At 42.6% G+C, this 19,280-nt stretch overlaps 1 protein-coding gene and 1 pseudogene across 1 annotated transcript in view; one reads left to right on the top strand and one right to left on the bottom strand.

Moving 5' to 3' along the window:
• IFT43 (intraflagellar transport 43) overlaps window positions 1-19,280 on the bottom strand; it is a 71,079-nt gene that overhangs the window by 42,535 nt on the left and 9,264 nt on the right. Inside the window, exon 3 of the mRNA XM_006778810.2 lies at window positions 2,407-2,480. Within this exon, the coding sequence (XP_006778873.2) occupies window positions 2,407-2,480 (74 nt within the window). The remainder of the gene's footprint in view (window positions 1-2,406; window positions 2,481-19,280) is intronic.
• Window positions 12,089-12,532, top strand: LOC102757976 (annotated as a pseudogene).

Below are 19,280 nucleotides of genomic sequence, written 5' to 3'. Positions count from 1 at the left end.
TCTTTCCCCAGATATTACACACCGATTCACAACACAGACTTCCCCTTTCAAATACTCTTTCCTTTGCTTCTCAGAGCAGTAGCCTATATTACTAACCCCACTTCCTCACGTCCCACTTCCCTTCCCTCACTGTAATCTGCCTTCTGCCCCAAAGCAAATCACTGTAAATGCCCCTCGTAGCCTCCAAACAGCCAAATCCAAGGTTCCATCCTTCTTTTCCCATTTGTGTAACAGATGACTCAAATTGCACCTCCTTTTTGCCCTCTCTTTTAGACTCCCAAGCTATGGAAACAACATACAGGACCACCACCAGCCCCAAATCAGGTCTCTCCCCCTGCATTCTCTATTAGCTGACACCACTACCTAACCCAGGCGTGGGGAACATCTGGCCCTTGTGCTGTACAAGGCCTACAGAATCATTTGGTCTAGCCCTGCCAAGACATTAGGGTGAGTTAATTAAATGTTTAACCATATATAGCAGGCTAATTCTTACGTTCATAATTTTGTATGGACTGTGAATGATGTTATAAAAATCCAAATGGCCCTTGGCAGAAAAAAGGCTCCCCATCCCTGAAACCAGTCCTCAAAGACAGGCACCTCACAATGACCTTCAACTCCTCCCTCTGCCCTGCACTCAACCAAATGGCACTTCTATTAACTCTACCTCTAAAATGTCTCCAAATCTCCTACCTGTCCATGCTCACACCACTGCCATAGTGCAGGCTTTCATCATCCTGCATACAAAGTGTTACCTTCCTAAGAGGTCTGCCAGCCTTCTTGAACTCCACTTCCCACTGAAAGCCAAATGATCAATCAGAAATACTGATCTGATCATTCATTTGCTCAATAAATAGTCATTGAGTGCTTATTATGGACTGGCACTATTTGAAGTATTGGAATAAGACATCTCTGAGTATATATTTCTATGCCATTTGATACAATAACAAGTACCAAATACTTTTTTCTTGCCAAAAAGCATTAGCTTGCCCTTGCCGGTTTTGCGTAGTGGATAGAGCATCAGTCTGCGGACTGAAGGGTCCCAGGTCCAATTCCAGCCAAGGGCACATGCCGGGGTTGTAGGCTCGATCCCCAGTAGGGGCGCGCAGGAGGCAGCCAATCAATGATTCTCTCTCATCATTGATGTTTCTATCTCTCCCTCTCCCTTCCTCTCTGAAATCAATAAAAATACATTTAGAGAGAGAAAAAGCATTAACTTGGATCTTATCATGAGGAATCAACCAGAGAAATGTGAATGTGAAACATTCTATAAGAAAGCTGGCCTGAATTCTTTAAAAAAAAAAAATGTTTTGGGCGAAGGTGGCAGGGGAAGGGGAAGTGGGGAGGCTGGAGTTATTTTAGATCAAGAGACTAAAAGAGAGAATTACCAAACACAATGTGTGACCCGTGATTGGATCCTGGAGCTACAAGACCTTTTTGGGACAACTGGGAAAGTTTAAACTAGATATTAAATCATTATGAAATATCTTAGTGTGATAATGACACTGATATTTGGAGGATGTCCTTCATCTTTAGCGATGCATGCTGAAGTCTCTAGGGGCAAAATGTCATGATGACTGCACTGCTACTTGTTTTCAAAATGATTCAGGGGGCCAAAGTGAGAGAGTGAGAGTGAGAGTGAGAGTGAGAGTGAGAGTGAGTGAGAGAGAGAGAGAGAGAGTGAGAGAGAGATTAGAGGTGGGAAGAGGAAGGTGCAAGAATTGGGAAACAAATTTTGATAGTGCTATTTTGAAGGTAATAACTGCTAAAGAAAATTCTGACCAAGAGTAATGTATATCCTTTGAGAAAAAAAAAATCTCTTCCTGAGTATTTCTTAAGTTGTTAAAATGGATAGTTGGCCAGCCCACTGGTGTAATAAACACTTTTTTGGTTTCACTTTCATCTAAAACTTAGTGCAAAGTATTAAAGACCAAAATGATTTGTCATCTAGCAGTTACTATCAGGCAACTCCATTCTGTTTAGAAAATTACACTAAGAACAACACTCTGCTACAATATGGGTCAACTTTGAAAACATGATGCAAAGTGAAAGAAGCCGGTCACAAAAGACCACATAATATATGATTCCATTTATATGACATGTCCAGAACAGGCAAGTCATAGAGACAGAAAGCAGATTAGTGGTTGTCTAGGGCTAGGGAGGTTGGGGTCCATGGGAAGTGACGGCTGATGTGTATGGGTTTCTTTGGGGGGTAATAAAAATGTGATGACAGTACAATCCTGCGACCACACTAAGAATGACTGAATTGTACATCTGAAATGGGTGGATTGTAAGGTACATGCATGCATCTCAATAAAGCTATTATAAAAAAAGAAAAGAACAACATGGGAGCAAAATGCCCAAACCCGCCCTGCGCACCCTCACCTCCCGCGAGCTGCTGGCACTCACTTGGAAGCCTTCGTGGAATCGGAATCGTAGGCCCAGCCTCCTTGCCGGCGGCGGGGTGGTTTGGGAGGGGGATCCTACAAGGAAAGAGAAGCCAAAATAACAGTCACTCGACATGTTCATTCAAGCAAGCAATGGCTGAGGATAAGGTCACCTAACCCAACACTCAATCAATCAAAACCTTTCAAATAAAAATACAGTAACCTTTCAATTCACTACAAAGATCTGGGTGCTTTCATACCCTTCTGGTAGGTATAAATTGGCAAGATCTGGAGGATAATCTGGAAATGTCTACTGAAAGCCTTAAAAATAAATGCTCATGCTGTTTGAGCTAGCAATTCTAATCCAAGGAATTTATCCCAAAGAAATAATCAGAGAGAAACACAATGTCATTTTTGAATAGTGAATACATAATTGGAAACAACTGAAATAGACAGCAATAGGAATTCAGTAAATCACAAAATACACATGTGAAAATACTGTGCAATAATAACGAAACTATGTTAAAAAAGAATACTTAATGATATTAAAAGGTTCATTATACATTAACTTTCAAAAACATGTAAAACAGTAGGCATATGCTTCTGATTTTGTGAAAAGATTGTTAATACCTAATATCTAACGTCAATTAGCTCTAAGTACATGGGTGAAAGGGGACTTAGTGACTGAATTATGGGAAATTTTTATTTTCCTTCTTTGTACTATTGGGCATCTTTCAAATTTTTAAATAATCAACTTATACTACTTTTATAAAGTAATAAAATAAATCTGTGAGAGAGGCTTATTCTTGCCCAGCATATCTCAACTAAAAATCCCAAAGGACCATCAAGCAATCCACTCCATCACTCAAGTGGGATAAAACAGCAAAGAACAGTTCCTATTTTGAATTAACCAGCATTTACCTAGATATTTTTTTAATACCTTCTCTCCCCTCCCCCCAAGAACTTCACATAATCATACCTGTTGTTCTCAGTCCAAGGAGACACTTAGGTAAATGGATTAACACAGGGTTGGGAAACATTTTCTATGAAGGGGTAGGGGTAAATATTTTGATTTTGGGGGCCCTCCAGTTTCTGTTGCAACTCTTCTACTTTGATACTGCAGGGCAATAAACCACAGGTAATAAGTAAGCAAGTGGGTGTAACTGTGTTCCAATAAAACTTTACAAAAACAAGCTGTGGGTCAAATTGGGCAGGAAGGATGTGGTCTCCTAACGCCTGGACCGAAATGTGTCACTACCTGTCCTTTAAATCTGTTGCTTAAGGGCTAACATAACTTTTTAAGAAAACACTCCCTCAACATGCCAGAATACCTTTCTACTAGCCTGACCCAACTGGAACCAATGGAATTCTCTGTCCCAGGAATCTGGAATTGAGGCTCAGAGGTTAGGCTGTTCAGACCGCACTGAGACTGGAGCTACAAGGAACAGCTGGAATCAGAATCCCCCAAACCATGCCAGCCAAAGTTGTGTATAAACAGAGACCAAGAACCTTGTCTTGCTGAGCTCTTACCATTGGTAAGGCACTGTGTTGGGGACACTTAAATGTTAAGGAGAACTGAACTGAACCGCAGCAAGATGTTTTTACACCAATTTGCCTTTAAACCATCTATGTGCTTTTGCAAATAACACCTATATTTCAGTACCCAAGATTAGAACCATTTTGTGATAATGTGAATTCTTGAGTTCAAAGGTCTCAAACTTGTAGCCACATGTTTTGCTTGGCCACACGGTGGCTTTGTTTTAAAATTTAAAAAGTTGGGGCGGAGGAAAGAACCCTTTTAAATCTGGCCTTAGCTGTCACTTTGACTAATGATGGATATCATATAGTTAATAAAATTTCCTAAAGTTTAAAAAACCAAAATGATCACTTTATCCTTTTTAACCACAAACCCAAGGAAGCCATGGCTACTGGGAGGATGAGTGAAATCCTTCCCACCTAGAGGTACCAATACAAAGACACATTTTCTCTTATTATTTCCACTGCAAAATGGTACCAGAAGCTAAATTAGGACAGCAGCTTCAAAATGTGGGCAAAAGGCGGCGCTATAATAAACTAACAGAAAGTAACCTCACAGGGTGCATTGATTACAAATTCCTACCTGGGCAGGTCATGAAGTGCCAGAAGTAATCCTGTTTTCTGACCACTCAAAGGCTAACCACCCTCTTATCAACTATCTTGTAACTTGCTTTCTCCCACCTTCATGTAATCTTTCTTACATTCCCTCTTTAATTCTACATGTATAAAAGAAACTGCTTAACTGTTATTCTCTGGAGCATCTGAGATCTTGCTTCCTGGCAACTGTCATCGGTTTGGCTCAAATAAATTCTTAGAAAAATCCTCTACAGGCCTGGAATTCTTACATTGACAAAAACAAAAAGATCACCACATAACAATCACTCCTCCACATCCAATAGAATTCGACAACTAGTTCCAAAATCAAAGGTTTTATGTTTGGTTTTCTTTCCACTAATGACCAGACTTCATGATTTGGGATATGTTGCAAAACGTAAGCTACTTTTCACTGAGATCACCTGAGAGAGGAAGAGTTACAGAGAAATTCTCTGCACAATGAGGCGGGTTATAGCTGTCCTCCTTGCTCCCCAGGGGGAGTCTTGGCCAACATCAGGAGAGAGTGCCGAGGCAGGTGGGAGATGGGAGGACAGACAGAACCCACTGTCTACAAGTTAGGTGTCGGGCATTTGGTGGGAGAAATCTCTTTCCTGATGGGGAATCCTCATGTTCATGACTGAGTGCCCTGAGTCCAAGGATAAAAACTTCTTTTGTAAATACTCCCAGCCCTGAGTCTTGTTACGGCCACATACAAATACCCTGTTAGGATAAGACAGACTTAACTAACCACTACTGCCAAGTTATAAAGGCTCTTCCCCAGAGTTCAACTGTGTTCTCTTGCTGCGGAGCTGGGCCTGTCCTATGCGCACCAGGTGAGTTAGAAAAAGCAGGATTCATTCCTGTCCTCAAATATTGCCCCAGTTCAGTGACACTGAAGTGAGGCAGAATTCAGATTTCAAACGGCATCAAGGCTGTCTGAAATCTATGTAATTGGACATCGCTTACTCTGAAACTTAAGAGGCCACAATGGAGGCTGGAGGTACTGAGCGTCCTTTCATGGAGAGTCTGCATTCAGGGTCCAGAGGTGAAACTGAGGAGGACTCCTCAGCCACGGAGTGGACCCACTGAATTCTGCAGTTTTCTTGTCACTTTTGGTGTTTTTATTGGGCCACTTTCTCCTGGGGCATCACTAAGACTGTGTGCTCTGACAACATAAATAAACCTGTAATACATAACTGAAGGCTAAACACACTTGTACAAACTTGAGAAGAGCTGAGGACAAGGAAAGGTCCAAGTAGCTGTATGGGAAAAGTGGGGCTCGCCCCACACTGGAGAGATACGCAGAGATGATAAGAAAGCATTCCAGAAGCAACTAGATACAAGGTGCAAGATAGCATATAACACTCAGGCTGTAGCAAATGCTGTCCACTGATCATCATATTGGAGGGGTCCCAGGAAAACTTTTGGCGGGGGATATGATGAGCTCCTCAACATCCATTACTTTACAATGCAGCTGATGTAACTCAAGCACAATGCAAGTTTGAGCTTAGGTGCAAATGATCTATTTGAAATGTTGATGGATGAGTGGCTTTTAGCAATATAACTTAAAGGGCCTGGGTGGACAGTTCAGCCTCTGAATGCCTGGCTGCTCTCCCTCAGAGCTATGATGACATCTAAATACCTATTTAGCCCTGTTTCAAAGAGCTCACGGCTCTCTCCCCATGGTGATCTGAAACACAGGACATATGCCTAGGCCAAGTCATTACTCCTAGGTCAAGCTGCACCTTTTAGGACCAGCTGCCAGAACTGCTGTGCTACCCGCTCCCCATGTGGTAATAGATCAGACGCTGGGGCACTGCAGAGAGGGACAGGGCCCGGATGCCCTCCCCAGGGCAAATGTCAGAGCCCTGGTCCACCTGCAGTGGTGAGAAGTTGTAACCGTTTAGTTACGGATCCTTCCATTTGGGCCAGGGAGCCTTCCCTCCCCTGCCCATCAGGTCTAGATAGGTCAAGAGAAGACATGACTATGTGATTTATTTTTTCTCAGATCTTGTGTGTCTGAGTTCTCTGTGTTCTGAGTTCTCTGTGTAATGGCCTGCGAATTTAAAAGAAAGGGAATTTACTCTTGCTTCATCCTTGAACCTAGAAACTTAATCTTTAGGCAGGCTGAGACCGTTGTGGCACTTTTCTGATGGAGCACACACCAGTTTCAGAATCCACCTTAGCCAAGCACTTGGGAAGAAATAACCAGTCTGTTTGAGTTATGACTTGGGAAGAAATCTGTTTGCTATCCCTGTGTTAGGAAGGAACAAAAAGAAAAAAACTTGGATGGATGAGAGAGGGTAGAACTCAAATGATCTTAAAAAGCCAAAAGAGAAGGCCTGATCCTAAAATTCAAAAGTGTTGGTGTATTCTTTAAATCGCTCTACTTGGGAAATTCAGAGGCACAGCCCTAAGGCATCTGCTGAGAAAACAATTTGCAATTTTGGCAGATTTACTGCCAGGTAACATTACTCAAACTTGTTTCTAGAAAAGAGTCGTAAAATGTGTAACACCGGGAGGGACAGAAATAGGAATGGCGATGGTGGCCCTGAGGCAGTGCATCCTTCGCGTTCTCTCCTGAAAGCTGGAGTCACGTCTCGAGTGTGGGAAATGAGCACAGTCTGCCGGGTCTGCAGCCTGATGGACAGAAGGGGGCAGGACCCCGCATAGCTCCTGAGGAGAAGCAAAAATGTGCTCCCTCCAAAAATAAACAGGGGGCAGGAATAACTGTGAGTAAAGAGTGGGAAGCACATGACTGGTGGTTGCAGTCCTGAAATACCAGCTTTCTACAAAAAGGATCCTGTGACAGGCAGAGAGCGGGAAATTCAGGAAACGGCCTCTTTATATGGTCTCATCCGAATGGCCAGGATTCAACCAAGTGGAATTACCAAGTCAGAGGGAGCCTTCAGGGCCAGACTAGTTTCTGATCTTTATATGGTTCCCCCAGATTCTTAAGATGCCAAAATAGAAAAGATGCTGCAGTGCCAAAAAAGGAGCCTTTTGAGTTTAGAAACTTCTTACATACTCTCACAAATCCTAGATCTAGAAACCCCACAACATGAATCAGCCCCAAATCCAAACTACAACCTGTTTCAAAAAACTAGTGCAGACACATAAATTCCCAGCAGAAAAGACATTTGGTTAAGCAAGATCCACTGCAACTTCACACCTACCCACCTTCCAGCTTCTAGGAGCAAAACAGCTCTCATGTGCAAAGCCTGATTACTGGCTAAAAACCCTGATAACTGGCTAAAAACAAATTTCCCTTCCTTTCTCCAGCAATCTGAAAGAAGATACGGGTTGTTACATGCTTGATGAGAGAGGAAACTAACACTTATTAACACATGCAGACACTGTAGGGCTGGTGTTTAGTCCTCACATCTGTCGGCTGTGCACAGTTCCATCTCTGCCATTGCTTCTTCCTGCCTCAACCCTGGTGTGACAACTAATTCATTATAGACCTGAGTTTCCCCTCATGGATTGAAGGTCATGGAAAGTAATGGACCATCTAAGAAACCCTATGAGTAAACTAGCTCTTTCAAGCTGAAATGGACTTATCAAAATCAAAAATCTATTTTAAGTAAAAGAAAGCAAGCTGATCATCAGTAGATGTTAAAGCCATTAGGTGAAAGACAGATTGATGAGGAACTGGACATTTTCTTGGTGCCAGAATCTCCCCATACGCTGAATGCCAGTTGCAAGGGAGAAAACGTTCCTTAACATCGACACGACGGAAACATGATTGTTTGCCTCCGGGACGTGTCCCAATCAGGGCGGGGATCAACCTGCAACTGAGGTATGTGTCCTCGACTGGGAATTATACCCGTCATCCTACCTCAGTGATCACACGTAGCAGCATTAGCAGTGGGACCTAATGTGCTGCCGGGTGAAGCACACAGCACCACCCAGGGAAAATTCCTGTCACAAATGTTCAAAGGAAATCTAATCAAGCCTTCCTATCTGGTTTCCAGCTTCCTGGAAATAAGTTCAATGAGCTGAGGAAGAAGGAATCAGACAAATCCAGCAGGAGGGAAACTCTACAGACTCTATAGAACAACTGGCCCAATCTCTCTAGAAAGTCATCCTGGCCAGTTTTTCTCAGTGGTTAGAGCGTCGATCCATGGACCGGAGGTCACGTGTTCAATTCCCAGTCAAGGGCACATACCTCGGTTGCAAGTTGATCCCCAGCCCTGGTCAGGGCACATACCCCTGGCCGGTTTTTCTTAGTGGTTAGAGCATTGGCCCATGGAGAGAAGGGTCACGGGTATAATTCCCAGTCAAGCGCACATACCTTGGTTGCAGGTTGATCCCAGCCCTGACTGGGACATGTCCTGGAGTCAAGCCCAAGGACTGAAGGGTCATGGGTCTGATTAGGTTCAAGGGCACATACCTAAGTTTCAGTCTCCGTTCCCACCCCTGTTGGGGCATGTGCAGGAGGCAACCAATCAATGTGCCTCACTCACATCAATATTTTTCTCTCTGTGTCTCTCCCTCTCCCTTCAACTCTCTCTAAAAGCCAATGGAAAAAATATCCTAGGGTAAGGACTTAAAAACAAATAAATAGATAAAATATAAAATAAAAGCTGGCAAAAAATATTTTTTAAAAAGTCAATACCACCCTAGCTGGTTTGGCTCAGTGGACAGAGCATCGGCCTGTGGAATAAAGGGTCCCAGGTTCGATTCCAGCCAAGGGCACATGCCTGGGTTGCGGGCTTGATGCCCCCCAGTAGGGGGCAGGCAGGAGGTAGCCAATCAATGATTCTCTCTCATCACTGATGTTTCTATCTGTCTATCCCTCTCCCTTCCTCTCTGAAATCAATAAAAATAAAATAAAATGTCAATACTAATAAAAAGGTGGGGGTGGAGTAGGGGACTATTCTCAACTAAGACAAGAGAAACCTAATTGGGGTGGTTCTTAATTGGATTCTGGTTGGAAAAAAATAGCTATAAAAGACATTTGGAAACAACTGGGGAAAATAAATTCCGGACTAGATAACAGATGATAGTAAGGAATGGTTAATACTATTGAGAAAAAATAGATTTCTAGGAAAATGCTCCTATTTTTTAGAGATATTTGCTGAATCATTTAAGTGACATGTCATGATGTTTGCTTCAAAATAATTCAGCAAAAAATTATATATAAAAGACAAATGCATATTTTAAAATACTTTATAAATGATCATTTAAGCAAATATGGCAAAATGTTGATACTGGTATCTACTGATGATATGTTCAGTAAGATAGGAGGACCAGAAAGTAGCTTGGTCTTACCCTTATCTCTTTAGTGAGGCAAGCAGAGAGAGAGGGACTAAGGGTAAAGTCTGGATTAATGAGTGATACCCAAAATAAACTGTAACAGCTTGAGCACTGTACCAAACTGCTAAGCTGAATTCAGCATTCATCTTTGTCCTTGGGAAGTAGTTGTGAATTTACTGAATGTCACAAGATATTCTTCTCATATTAACAGTGCAGTAACTTTAAGAACAAGTGACTAAGCTAGGAAGGGAGAAGTGAGTTTACCAGAAGGAAAAGGAGAAAGCTATAGTGTTAAAGGTGGGGTGGGGGAGGGGAGGGGAGGTCAGGGTAGAGGGAAAGGAGGAACAGTCCTGGGTTCAAATTCTAGAACTGTCACTTTCTAGCTGTGTAGCCTTGGGCTAGTCATGTCTTCACTAAGCCTTCTTTCCCCATCTGTAAAATGAGAATGTCATGAGTCCCATACAGATCTACTATGAGCACTGGAGACAATCTCTGGCACAGAGTCAATACTAATAAATGCAACAGTGGCTACTGTATTATGAATCAGAAGTAATCTATAATAATAAAAGCATAATATGCTAATTAGACCGGACAGCCAAACAAACTTCCGGACTTCCTTTCAGACGAAGCTGTGGTGGTGGGGGTCGAGGCAGGGGCAGTTAGGGGCGATCAGGCAGGCAGGCAGGCAAGTAGTTAGGGGAGATCAGGCAGGCAGGTGAGTGGTTAGAGGCAATCAAGCAGGCAGGTAGAGGGGTTAGAGGTGATCAGGAAGGCAGGCAAGAGGTTAGGGGTGATCAGGCAGGCAGGCGAGTCATTAGGGGCAATCAGGCAGGCAGGCAGAGGGGTTAGGGGCAATCAAGCAGGCAGGCAGGCGGGCAGGAAAGCAGTTAGGAGCCATTGGTCTCGGATTGTGAGAGGGATCCCAGATTGTGAGAGGGTGGGTACAGGCCAGGCTGAGGGACCCTGCTCCTCCCACCCCATGCACAAATTTTGTGCACCATGCCTCTAGTGACAGTAATAAAATGAAGGCTTTGAGGAAAAAACCTTTAGTGCCTAGGATTGAGACAATGGAAAGCTTCTGTTAGGAAAACACTGCAGGGCCTTTCATTTGGGATTGCCTTGCACGAGTTTCATTCCAGGGGTCCACCTCTCAGCTATTCCAGCTTCCCTAAAGAGACAAACACAGTTCTGCTGCTCGCTGAGAAGTCAACATGACGCTCGGGACAACCACAGCATCTGGCAGTTACTCTGGTGGTGTCACATTCCCCAAATATTCCCACATAACCTATAACAAAAAGACCCCTCAGCCACGTCTCAATACAGTCTTCAAACTGCCCGCTTCAAATGACTCATGGCATAGGGCTACCTGCAGTGTGTTGAAGAGGCTGATTCAGAGAAAACAGATTTCCGCCCCAAAAAATCATTCTTAAAATTTATCCTGAATTTTCCTCCTTTGGATGGCATCCTCTTAATCACAACTATATCCTATTGGGTGACCCAGCTCTTCCCTTTTCTTGGGTCTATATCTCCCAGACACATAAAGAAATGCCCTGTTCCCCCATATAGTTTGCAGTTCAGCCAAAATAAACATTTCTTTCAGCTTTCACCATTAATCAAAACCTATATGTTTTGGTCATTCTCCTAAGTTCTTTGTTTGTTAAAATCCATCCGGCATGTGTGTAGCCAGAAATGTGCACAATGTCGAGAGTGTGAATTCCCAGCACTCCAAGAAGCCAGCCCTCCTGGCACCTGTGACTTTGTATAAGCACAGTCTAGACTTGCTACCTCAACCAAATCCAGACTGGAATCACTTGGAGCAAGTTGAGAGCGGAGGAGAAAGCTGTCACCTTGATGCTGTAAGAAACCTGATCTCGCCCTAACCGGTTTGGCTCAGTGGATAGAGCGTCAGCCTGCGGACTGAAGGGTCCCAGGTTCCATTCTGGTCAAGGACATGTACCTTGGTTGCGGGCACATCCCCAGTAGGGAGTGTGCAGGAGGCAGCTGATCAATGTTTCTCTCTCATCGATGTTTCTAACTCTCTATCACTGTCCCTTCCTCTCTGTAAAAAAAAAAAAAAAGATCAATAATAAAAATATATTTTAAAAAAAGAATGCTTTTTAAAAAACCATCATTTCCTCTCATCATTATTGCATTAAAGAAGGGACCTTCTCAATTGCACCAGATTAGAAAGGACATAAACCAGGATAAAGAGTGATCCTTTGGGGAACAATGCCATCTCCCCTAGGGATCTGGGGCTCACCAGACCCTCCTCTAGGAGACAGCTGAGGTCGGCCAGCTCCTGCTCCACTGTAATCATGTGTGCAAAGGTGGTGATCAAAAATGCCAATATGTTGGAGGAGATGCAACAGGACTTGGTAGAATGTGCTACTCAGGTGTTACTAGAACTATAACAGAGAGAAGAACATTGTGGCCCATATTAAGAAGGGGTTTGACAAGAAGTACAACCCCATCTGACACTGACTACATCGTGGGGAGAAACTGGATAGTACATGACACATGAAATCAAACATTTCACTACTTCTACCTGGGCCACGTGGCCATTCTTCTGTTCCAATCTGCTTAAAAGCATGGACTGTGCCACATACCCAGTGATTCATCCAAAAATAAGGACTGCAGCATAAATTCCTAATACCAGAGGCTGAAATCTACAGCCTTGCCTAAAGGAACACCTTGATCTTGAACCTTTATTGTGTTGTTTTGCACAGGGCATTCTCTATACTCATTTGTTGTGGTTATAATTAGAGAGAGAAAAAAAAAGAATGATCCTTTATTTATTTATTATTTATTTTTAGAGAGAGAGGAAGGGAGAGGGAAGAGAGAGAAACATCAATGTGAGAGGGAAACGTTGATCGGCTGCCACCTGCACGCCCCTTACTGGAGATTGAGCCTGCAACTTGGGCATATGCCCTAAGAATAGAACCAGCAACCCTTCAGTGCATGGGATGATGCCCAACCAACTGAGCCATACTGGCCAGGGTGAGAATTATTCTTTAAATGGAATAAATTTTGTTAATAAAAAACTTACTACGTTGTTCTTGGTTTTCTCATTTTGGTAAAAACTTCCTCATAGACCCGTGTTAGAACATGCTCTGCTCTCTTTTCCAGCTTAACAGCCCAAGCCCAAGGTTGATTTCTCAGACTCTCTTCCTACTCCTTCTCTAACAAGAAAGCCAAAGGCCATTCTATTGCTCCTGGTGACAATGGCCTGACATGAAAGGCATGGCGTGGGTACAGTCAATCTGTAAATTTTGCTACACAGTTGAGGCTACACAGGAAGACTTCCTGCCCATGCAAAGGACACTGCCAACCTCTTCAACTCTTAAGAGGCCTTTCTAGATGAGCTTTTCAGAGTGCTCAGCACAGCATCTGCATGGATCAGTACTTAATCCTGGTTCTATAGGCTGAAATAAAGAACAATGGAAATGGTAGACATGTGAGTGAATATACAAGACTATCTATTTTTTCTTTTAATTTCTCTAAATGACAAATGATATTGTGGGGTTTACAACATTAGTTTTTAAAGTGTATGACATCACTGGGACAAAGGATGAGAGGGGACAAATGGGACTTATACTGCTGCAAGGATCTCGCATTTCATGCGAAGTGGTATAATATTAACGCTATGTAGCCAGTGATAAGAGTGCATATTCCAATCCCTACGGTGACCACTAAAAAAACAGTACAGAAAGCTATACCTAAAAAGCCAATAAAGGGATTAAAATGGAATATAAAAGCAATCAGCTAAACATGGTGACATAATTCTCTATTATGGTGGGTAAAGGCATGTGACCAGAAATGTTTCAGTCTATCACCAATGACAGTTAACATTCGTTAGTACCCTCTTTCTGTATTAAAAGAATATTTTACTCTCATTCTGCTCCTTCTCAGTAATTATTGACATGCTACATAATGAGGAGAAATCTAGCCGAGCTAATGACTTCAATGAGGCTAAGCAGATCAGATATTCTCTATTCACACAGCACTCTTACCGTCTGCTTGCCTCTCCTAAAACCTGGCTGGCTTTCCCCTGTGGACTTCATTTCTTCTTAAGTTCTCTCAAATACAGCCTTCTTATTCTTTAAAACCAGAGTCCTGCCCAGCAGGTGAGGGCCAGTGGTTGAGCGATGACCTATGAACCAGGAATTTGAGATTCAATTCCCAGTCATGGCATGTGCCCAGGTTGCGGGCTTGATCCCCCATGTGGGGTGTGTGGGAGGCAGTTGATCGATGATTCTCTCTCATCACTGATGTTTCTACCTCTCTCTCCCTCTCTAATAGATAGATAGATAGATAGATAGATAGATAGATAGATAGATAGATAGTTAGATCTATCTATCTATCTATCTATCTATCTATCTATCTATCTATCTATCTATTTATATATTAAAAACCAGAGTCCCAAGATAATGTTCCTGCCTTACCTCTCAAAGTTCCTCTATATCAGCGGTCGCCACTGGTGGTCTGTGAGGTCCGAAAGGTTGGCAACCACTGCTCTACACCATTACTCTTCCCCATTATTACAGAACACTTTCTTGGAAACTTATACCGTTCAGCTACATCACCTCCCTTTCTGGTCACTGACAATTACCTGAGTACAGACTGATCAAAAACTGGGGCATTCGTGCTTCACCATCATCCTATCACCCGAAGTCAAAGGTCACATGAACAAGTCATCTAGTGCTTTGCCTCAGAGTTTCCTAACCCTTTAAACACCTACTTTTCAAAGTTGCTTTAACCTGGAACTGCTTTATCTCTGAAATATCTAGTCCCCTCCTTCCCTCCTTTTCTCAGAACTACATTTTGGTTTCACTTCTTTCTCTATCAACCCAGCTCCCAGGTCCATCGTGTCATGCCTCACTTCCTTGTCCTTTTACCACATTTGCCCGAGAAACCCCCAAACCTGGATCGAGCCCACCATATGCCTCCCGTGTGTCAATACCCAGCCTGCTGAGGGGTGTTGGGGAAAATGCACACAAATGCAAATTAAGGCTTAGCAAGCTCCTGTTCTACCTTCTCTCATCTGGGTCCTACCTGATCTCCCTCTGCTAGTCTCATCTTCCTCTAATCTACACTCCATACCTGCCTGGGCCCCTGGAAGTTACAGAGTTCTAGATAAGAAGGGGAATCTAGGTCTCAATCAGGAGGCATTTCTATGTAAGCGTTTCTGCTACAGTGCCTAACACAACCTCCAAAGAAAGGCACCTGAATATTCAAGCCTCTAGTAACTTAGCTGTGATGTCTCTCCTCGTTATAAATATTTTCTTTCATAATTTTGAATTATTTTTCTTGAAAAAAAGCCTCTAAGTAATATAAGTTTCAGGACTCACAAAATCTGGACCCATCCTTGGCCAATTATTGCCAAAGTGCTCCTTCTAAAATGCAAATCTGACATCTCTTTTCTGTTTAAAACCTCACACATTTGCACCTGAAGATCATGAAGGTGTCTGTGTACCACCCAAAAGATCAGAATTTCTTCCTATATGCTCTTCTTAGACATCCCAGCATACCTGCTGACTCCCACATCTGTTTTCACTAGTTTTTCAACTTTCTCTCTGAAGCTCCAGACCAAATCTGTTTACATACTTGACAGATCTCATTGAAAACCCTAAAGGTAACTCAAATTCAACATGCCCCAAATTGAAATAATTATCTCTTCTTACTCCCCCCACTCCTGATCTTAAATTCTCAGCCTCAAAAACATCATTACCTATTCAGTCCTTTTAGCTACAATGGGGTCAACTCCAGACTGCAAATCTAATACCACATTATCCATCTCCCCTTAAAAGTGGCTCTGATCTCTCCTCTTTACCCCTCTGCCAGGCTTCAGTTTACTGTTTCCCCAAATCAGGTTCAAATGCCACCAGTGCAAGCAAGATGACTGGTGGTACATGGATGAGCCTTTTGAAAACAGCCATGCATGTATTTTCGTGTGAATTAGGAAAAATATTACTATCATTAATTGTAATTTCATTGATAAAATTTTTTTTAAATAAATGTATTTAAATATAAAACGGGAGTTGAGTTAAACAAAAATGTTAATAAATAATACAAATGGTGTATAGATGCTCAAAACTGTAAAACTGATCTGGGAATGCCTGGAGTTCATGCCCCATCATCTCTCAGAAGGACTGCCCCAACCACCTCACACTGGTCTCCTTGGGAACACTCTCCTCACTCCAGGCCACCTTCCACATAGCTGTCAGATTTATCTTCTTAGACAACAAAGTCAACAATGTAATTTCTGCTTTAAAATATTTGTGGGCTCTCTACAACATACAAGATAACCCCAAATTCCTCCACTTAGAAGACAAGGCCTATGTCCCAATACATGAAATTGTTTACCATGCCCTGAAAACACCAGGCCCCTGTACAATGCAGGCCCTGAAACAGGCTTTTCCTCTGTTCTTCTCTCTCATTAGCAAATTCCTACTCATTCATTTCAAACCACCTCAGCGGTCCCCTCCTTTAGAAGTTTTCCTGAAGTCCCAGACAGGGTTACTGCTCCTTCTGTGTTCCCACTCTGACACTACTTAAGTACTATAATTTGTGTGTCTAGAGTTATATTATTCATTTTTATGTTGGAACGTGTATATTGAATATAGGATAAATGAGTGAATGAATGAATAAATAAAATTCTACTTATAAATATATCAATAAAAATATATACAACAGGATGGGGAAAAAGAAGTATGGGGGATTGAGTTCTTTGTTATCGCTGGTGAAGAATAAAAAAAAAACAGGAAGAGACACAGAAAAAAAGAGAAAAGGGAGAAAAACAGAAACAGAAAAAAGCTCAATAGGAGAGGAAAAGGTCGAGAGGCCTTTTACATTTGGTGATGAGTGCATGTACATCATAATGTATTCAATGAATTATTTCATAATATTTACTGAGAACCTGCCTGTGATGTGGTGCTGTGCCAGGCACACACAGACCCCTCTCTGACTGCTTCCCTCAAAGTACAGGGACCCCAAGCACAATGCCTGGCACACTGAAAGCTCCCAATCAAGTTTCAAAAGTGAATGAATGAATGGCTAAATGGATGTTACTTTCTACTCCAAGGTCACAGAGGTCACCAAGGTCACTGCCACCCTTCTCAATTTCTACCCATAAGCCCCCAGAACAACAAAATGATGTAAGTAAACAATTAAGGATTGTTCTCTGGGAAGGTATTGGCAAATAACTAGTCAGTGGCATAGGCAGAGATGCTACTAGAGGAGACAAATGAAGTGGGTCTCAAGCAGCACAAAAATTCTCACCTAAAGGATGCCTCATTCAAATGTTTCTTTGTCCTACGACTCAGAGAGTTCCGTGAAATAAGAATTTCTCTGTATCTTGAATAGAACTGCATTTGAAGATAAACTGATAATACTGTCTAATTCTCATGTGACACAGAAAAGAATAATAATGATGATAATAATAATTAATAATAATAATAATAATAATGGCAGCACGTTACAGGCACCATCTTAAGAGCTTTATATATATACTCTTATTTATCTTCCAACAACCCTATGAGATAGCTACTAGTACCATCTCCATTCAACAGATGAGGAAACGGGCTTAGAGTGGTTAAGTAACTTGCCCAGGGTACATACCTAGTAAATGACAGAACTGGGATTAAAGACAAAATGATCATCTATTCTACTTCTCAGGTTGTGTCAATAATAACAATAGCTGACTTAATGATGCACTGCACTAAACTCCTTACATGCATTTCTCATTTAGCCCTCCTAAAGGTGAGGAAGAGAACCTCAAAGCTCTTCCCTGCACCGCCGTTCACCCGGGACTTGTAGGAAGCCAGCCAGAGCGATTCTCTGCTTCACAGGTAGTAAAATGAGGCATAAGCTGTGGAAGGGAGTTGTACTGGGAGAATGACAGAGCCGGAGCCAGTCCTGGAGGAGGATCCTGAAGCGCTATTTCTAAATGCAGGCTCTACCCTAAGATGACATTCCCTCCCACACAGTGATGGGCCCCAGGGATGGGTCAGTGATGCGCTTATGTCCATCCCAAGGGAGAGTTCAAAACAAAAGCATGCAAAGCACGACATAAATATGAAGTGTGGAAAACACATTCCTCATGAGCAGTCCACATCGAATTCCCTGCATCCCTCTTCGAAGACGTTATCAGAAGCATCATTTAATCCAGCCCATTGGAGAGGGACTATGAAAAAGGCTAAAAAATGTGACCAATCAGGAAAGTTATTTTTGTGAGAAAGAAGAAAAATGTCACCAAAAAGGGTCAGCAGATAACCCTATTGGGCTGAAAATAACTGCCGTGCTGGCAGACCCGTCAGGGAATGGGCGGAGGGCAAGAGACGTAATGCCAAGCGCCAAAGGAGCTCCAGCTGAGTAAAGCTGCTGGGGGATGAGGAAATTGGCCTAATTTGGGAACATGAGCCCAGCAGCATTTTTGAGATTCCTTCGAGAGAATCTGGCTAACTTTCAGTCTGAGTCCTTGGAGGAACACCGAGGGATCAGGGGAGAGAAAGGGAACAGCTGTGACTCAAACACTTCTCTAGACAAGTGGATGAATAAGAGTGATCAAGTGAGAACTTACTCCCTCTCCAAAAGGATTCCGAGAGAGAGAGTAACCCAAAGTCTCTCCACTCGCTCCAAAAGTCTATCTCTACTGGGAGGTCTGTGTCTATACCTAGCGAGGAGGTAGGAGGTGCGGTGGTGGGTAAGTACCTAGCCGGAGTCAGAGAAACTAAACTAGAGTCAGAGATTAGCTGAAGGACTCTGGATAAGTCACCCAACATCTCGAAGTCTCATAGCTAAAAATCAGATAATAATAGTGTTTATTGCATGAGCTACCACGGAGCTTAAACAGGATACCACAGGTAATTAACTGAGAGATAGCAACTGTTCCACTGTCAGCTAAAATTGCTTTATTATTGAAAGGACCATCTGCAAAATAAAAGATAAACCACAGAGAGATCTAGACCCAAGAGAGACGTGCTCACCTAAAAGACAGGCCAGCCCTGGAGATGTTTTGCCCAAGATTACTTTTCTCCAACCTCCGGGGATGATAGTGTAACTTTATGGTAGAAAGTGTTGGGTCTTTTCTTGAAGGAGCCGTATAAGAGCAGTAGCATTTGAATTGATAGGAGGTGAAAGTTCAAGCACAGAAATCAAACCCAGCTCAATTAGCACAGCTGGTCTCCCCAGAGAAAGTTATGTGCTGTAGGCAAGTGAAGATCATCCTGGAACCATCTTCCAGTACAATTCCCAATGGCTGTAATGCCAACTGGAATTGCTAACTGAAATATGCATCTAGTGATCCAAGCCTGATTTGTGACAGGTGGCCAAAAAAAGCCAAACACCAGAAGAGAGCAGTCATAAACTTTTTTAGGATTTGCCATTTCTTAAGAGGTTCCAGTGTGCTGGATATGATGCTAAGCACTGTATGTGCATTACCTAATTTCATCTTCAGGACAACCTGAAATAAAGATTCACAATTCTAATCAACTCTGAGTGAAAAAGAAT

This window comes from Myotis davidii, unplaced genomic scaffold (assembly GCF_000327345.1).
Source record: "Myotis davidii unplaced genomic scaffold, ASM32734v1 scaffold309, whole genome shotgun sequence".
Taxonomy (NCBI): Eukaryota; Metazoa; Chordata; class Mammalia; order Chiroptera; family Vespertilionidae; genus Myotis; species Myotis davidii.
Note: the sequence above shows the minus strand (reverse complement) of the source record. Positions and strands in the feature narration are given on the sequence as shown.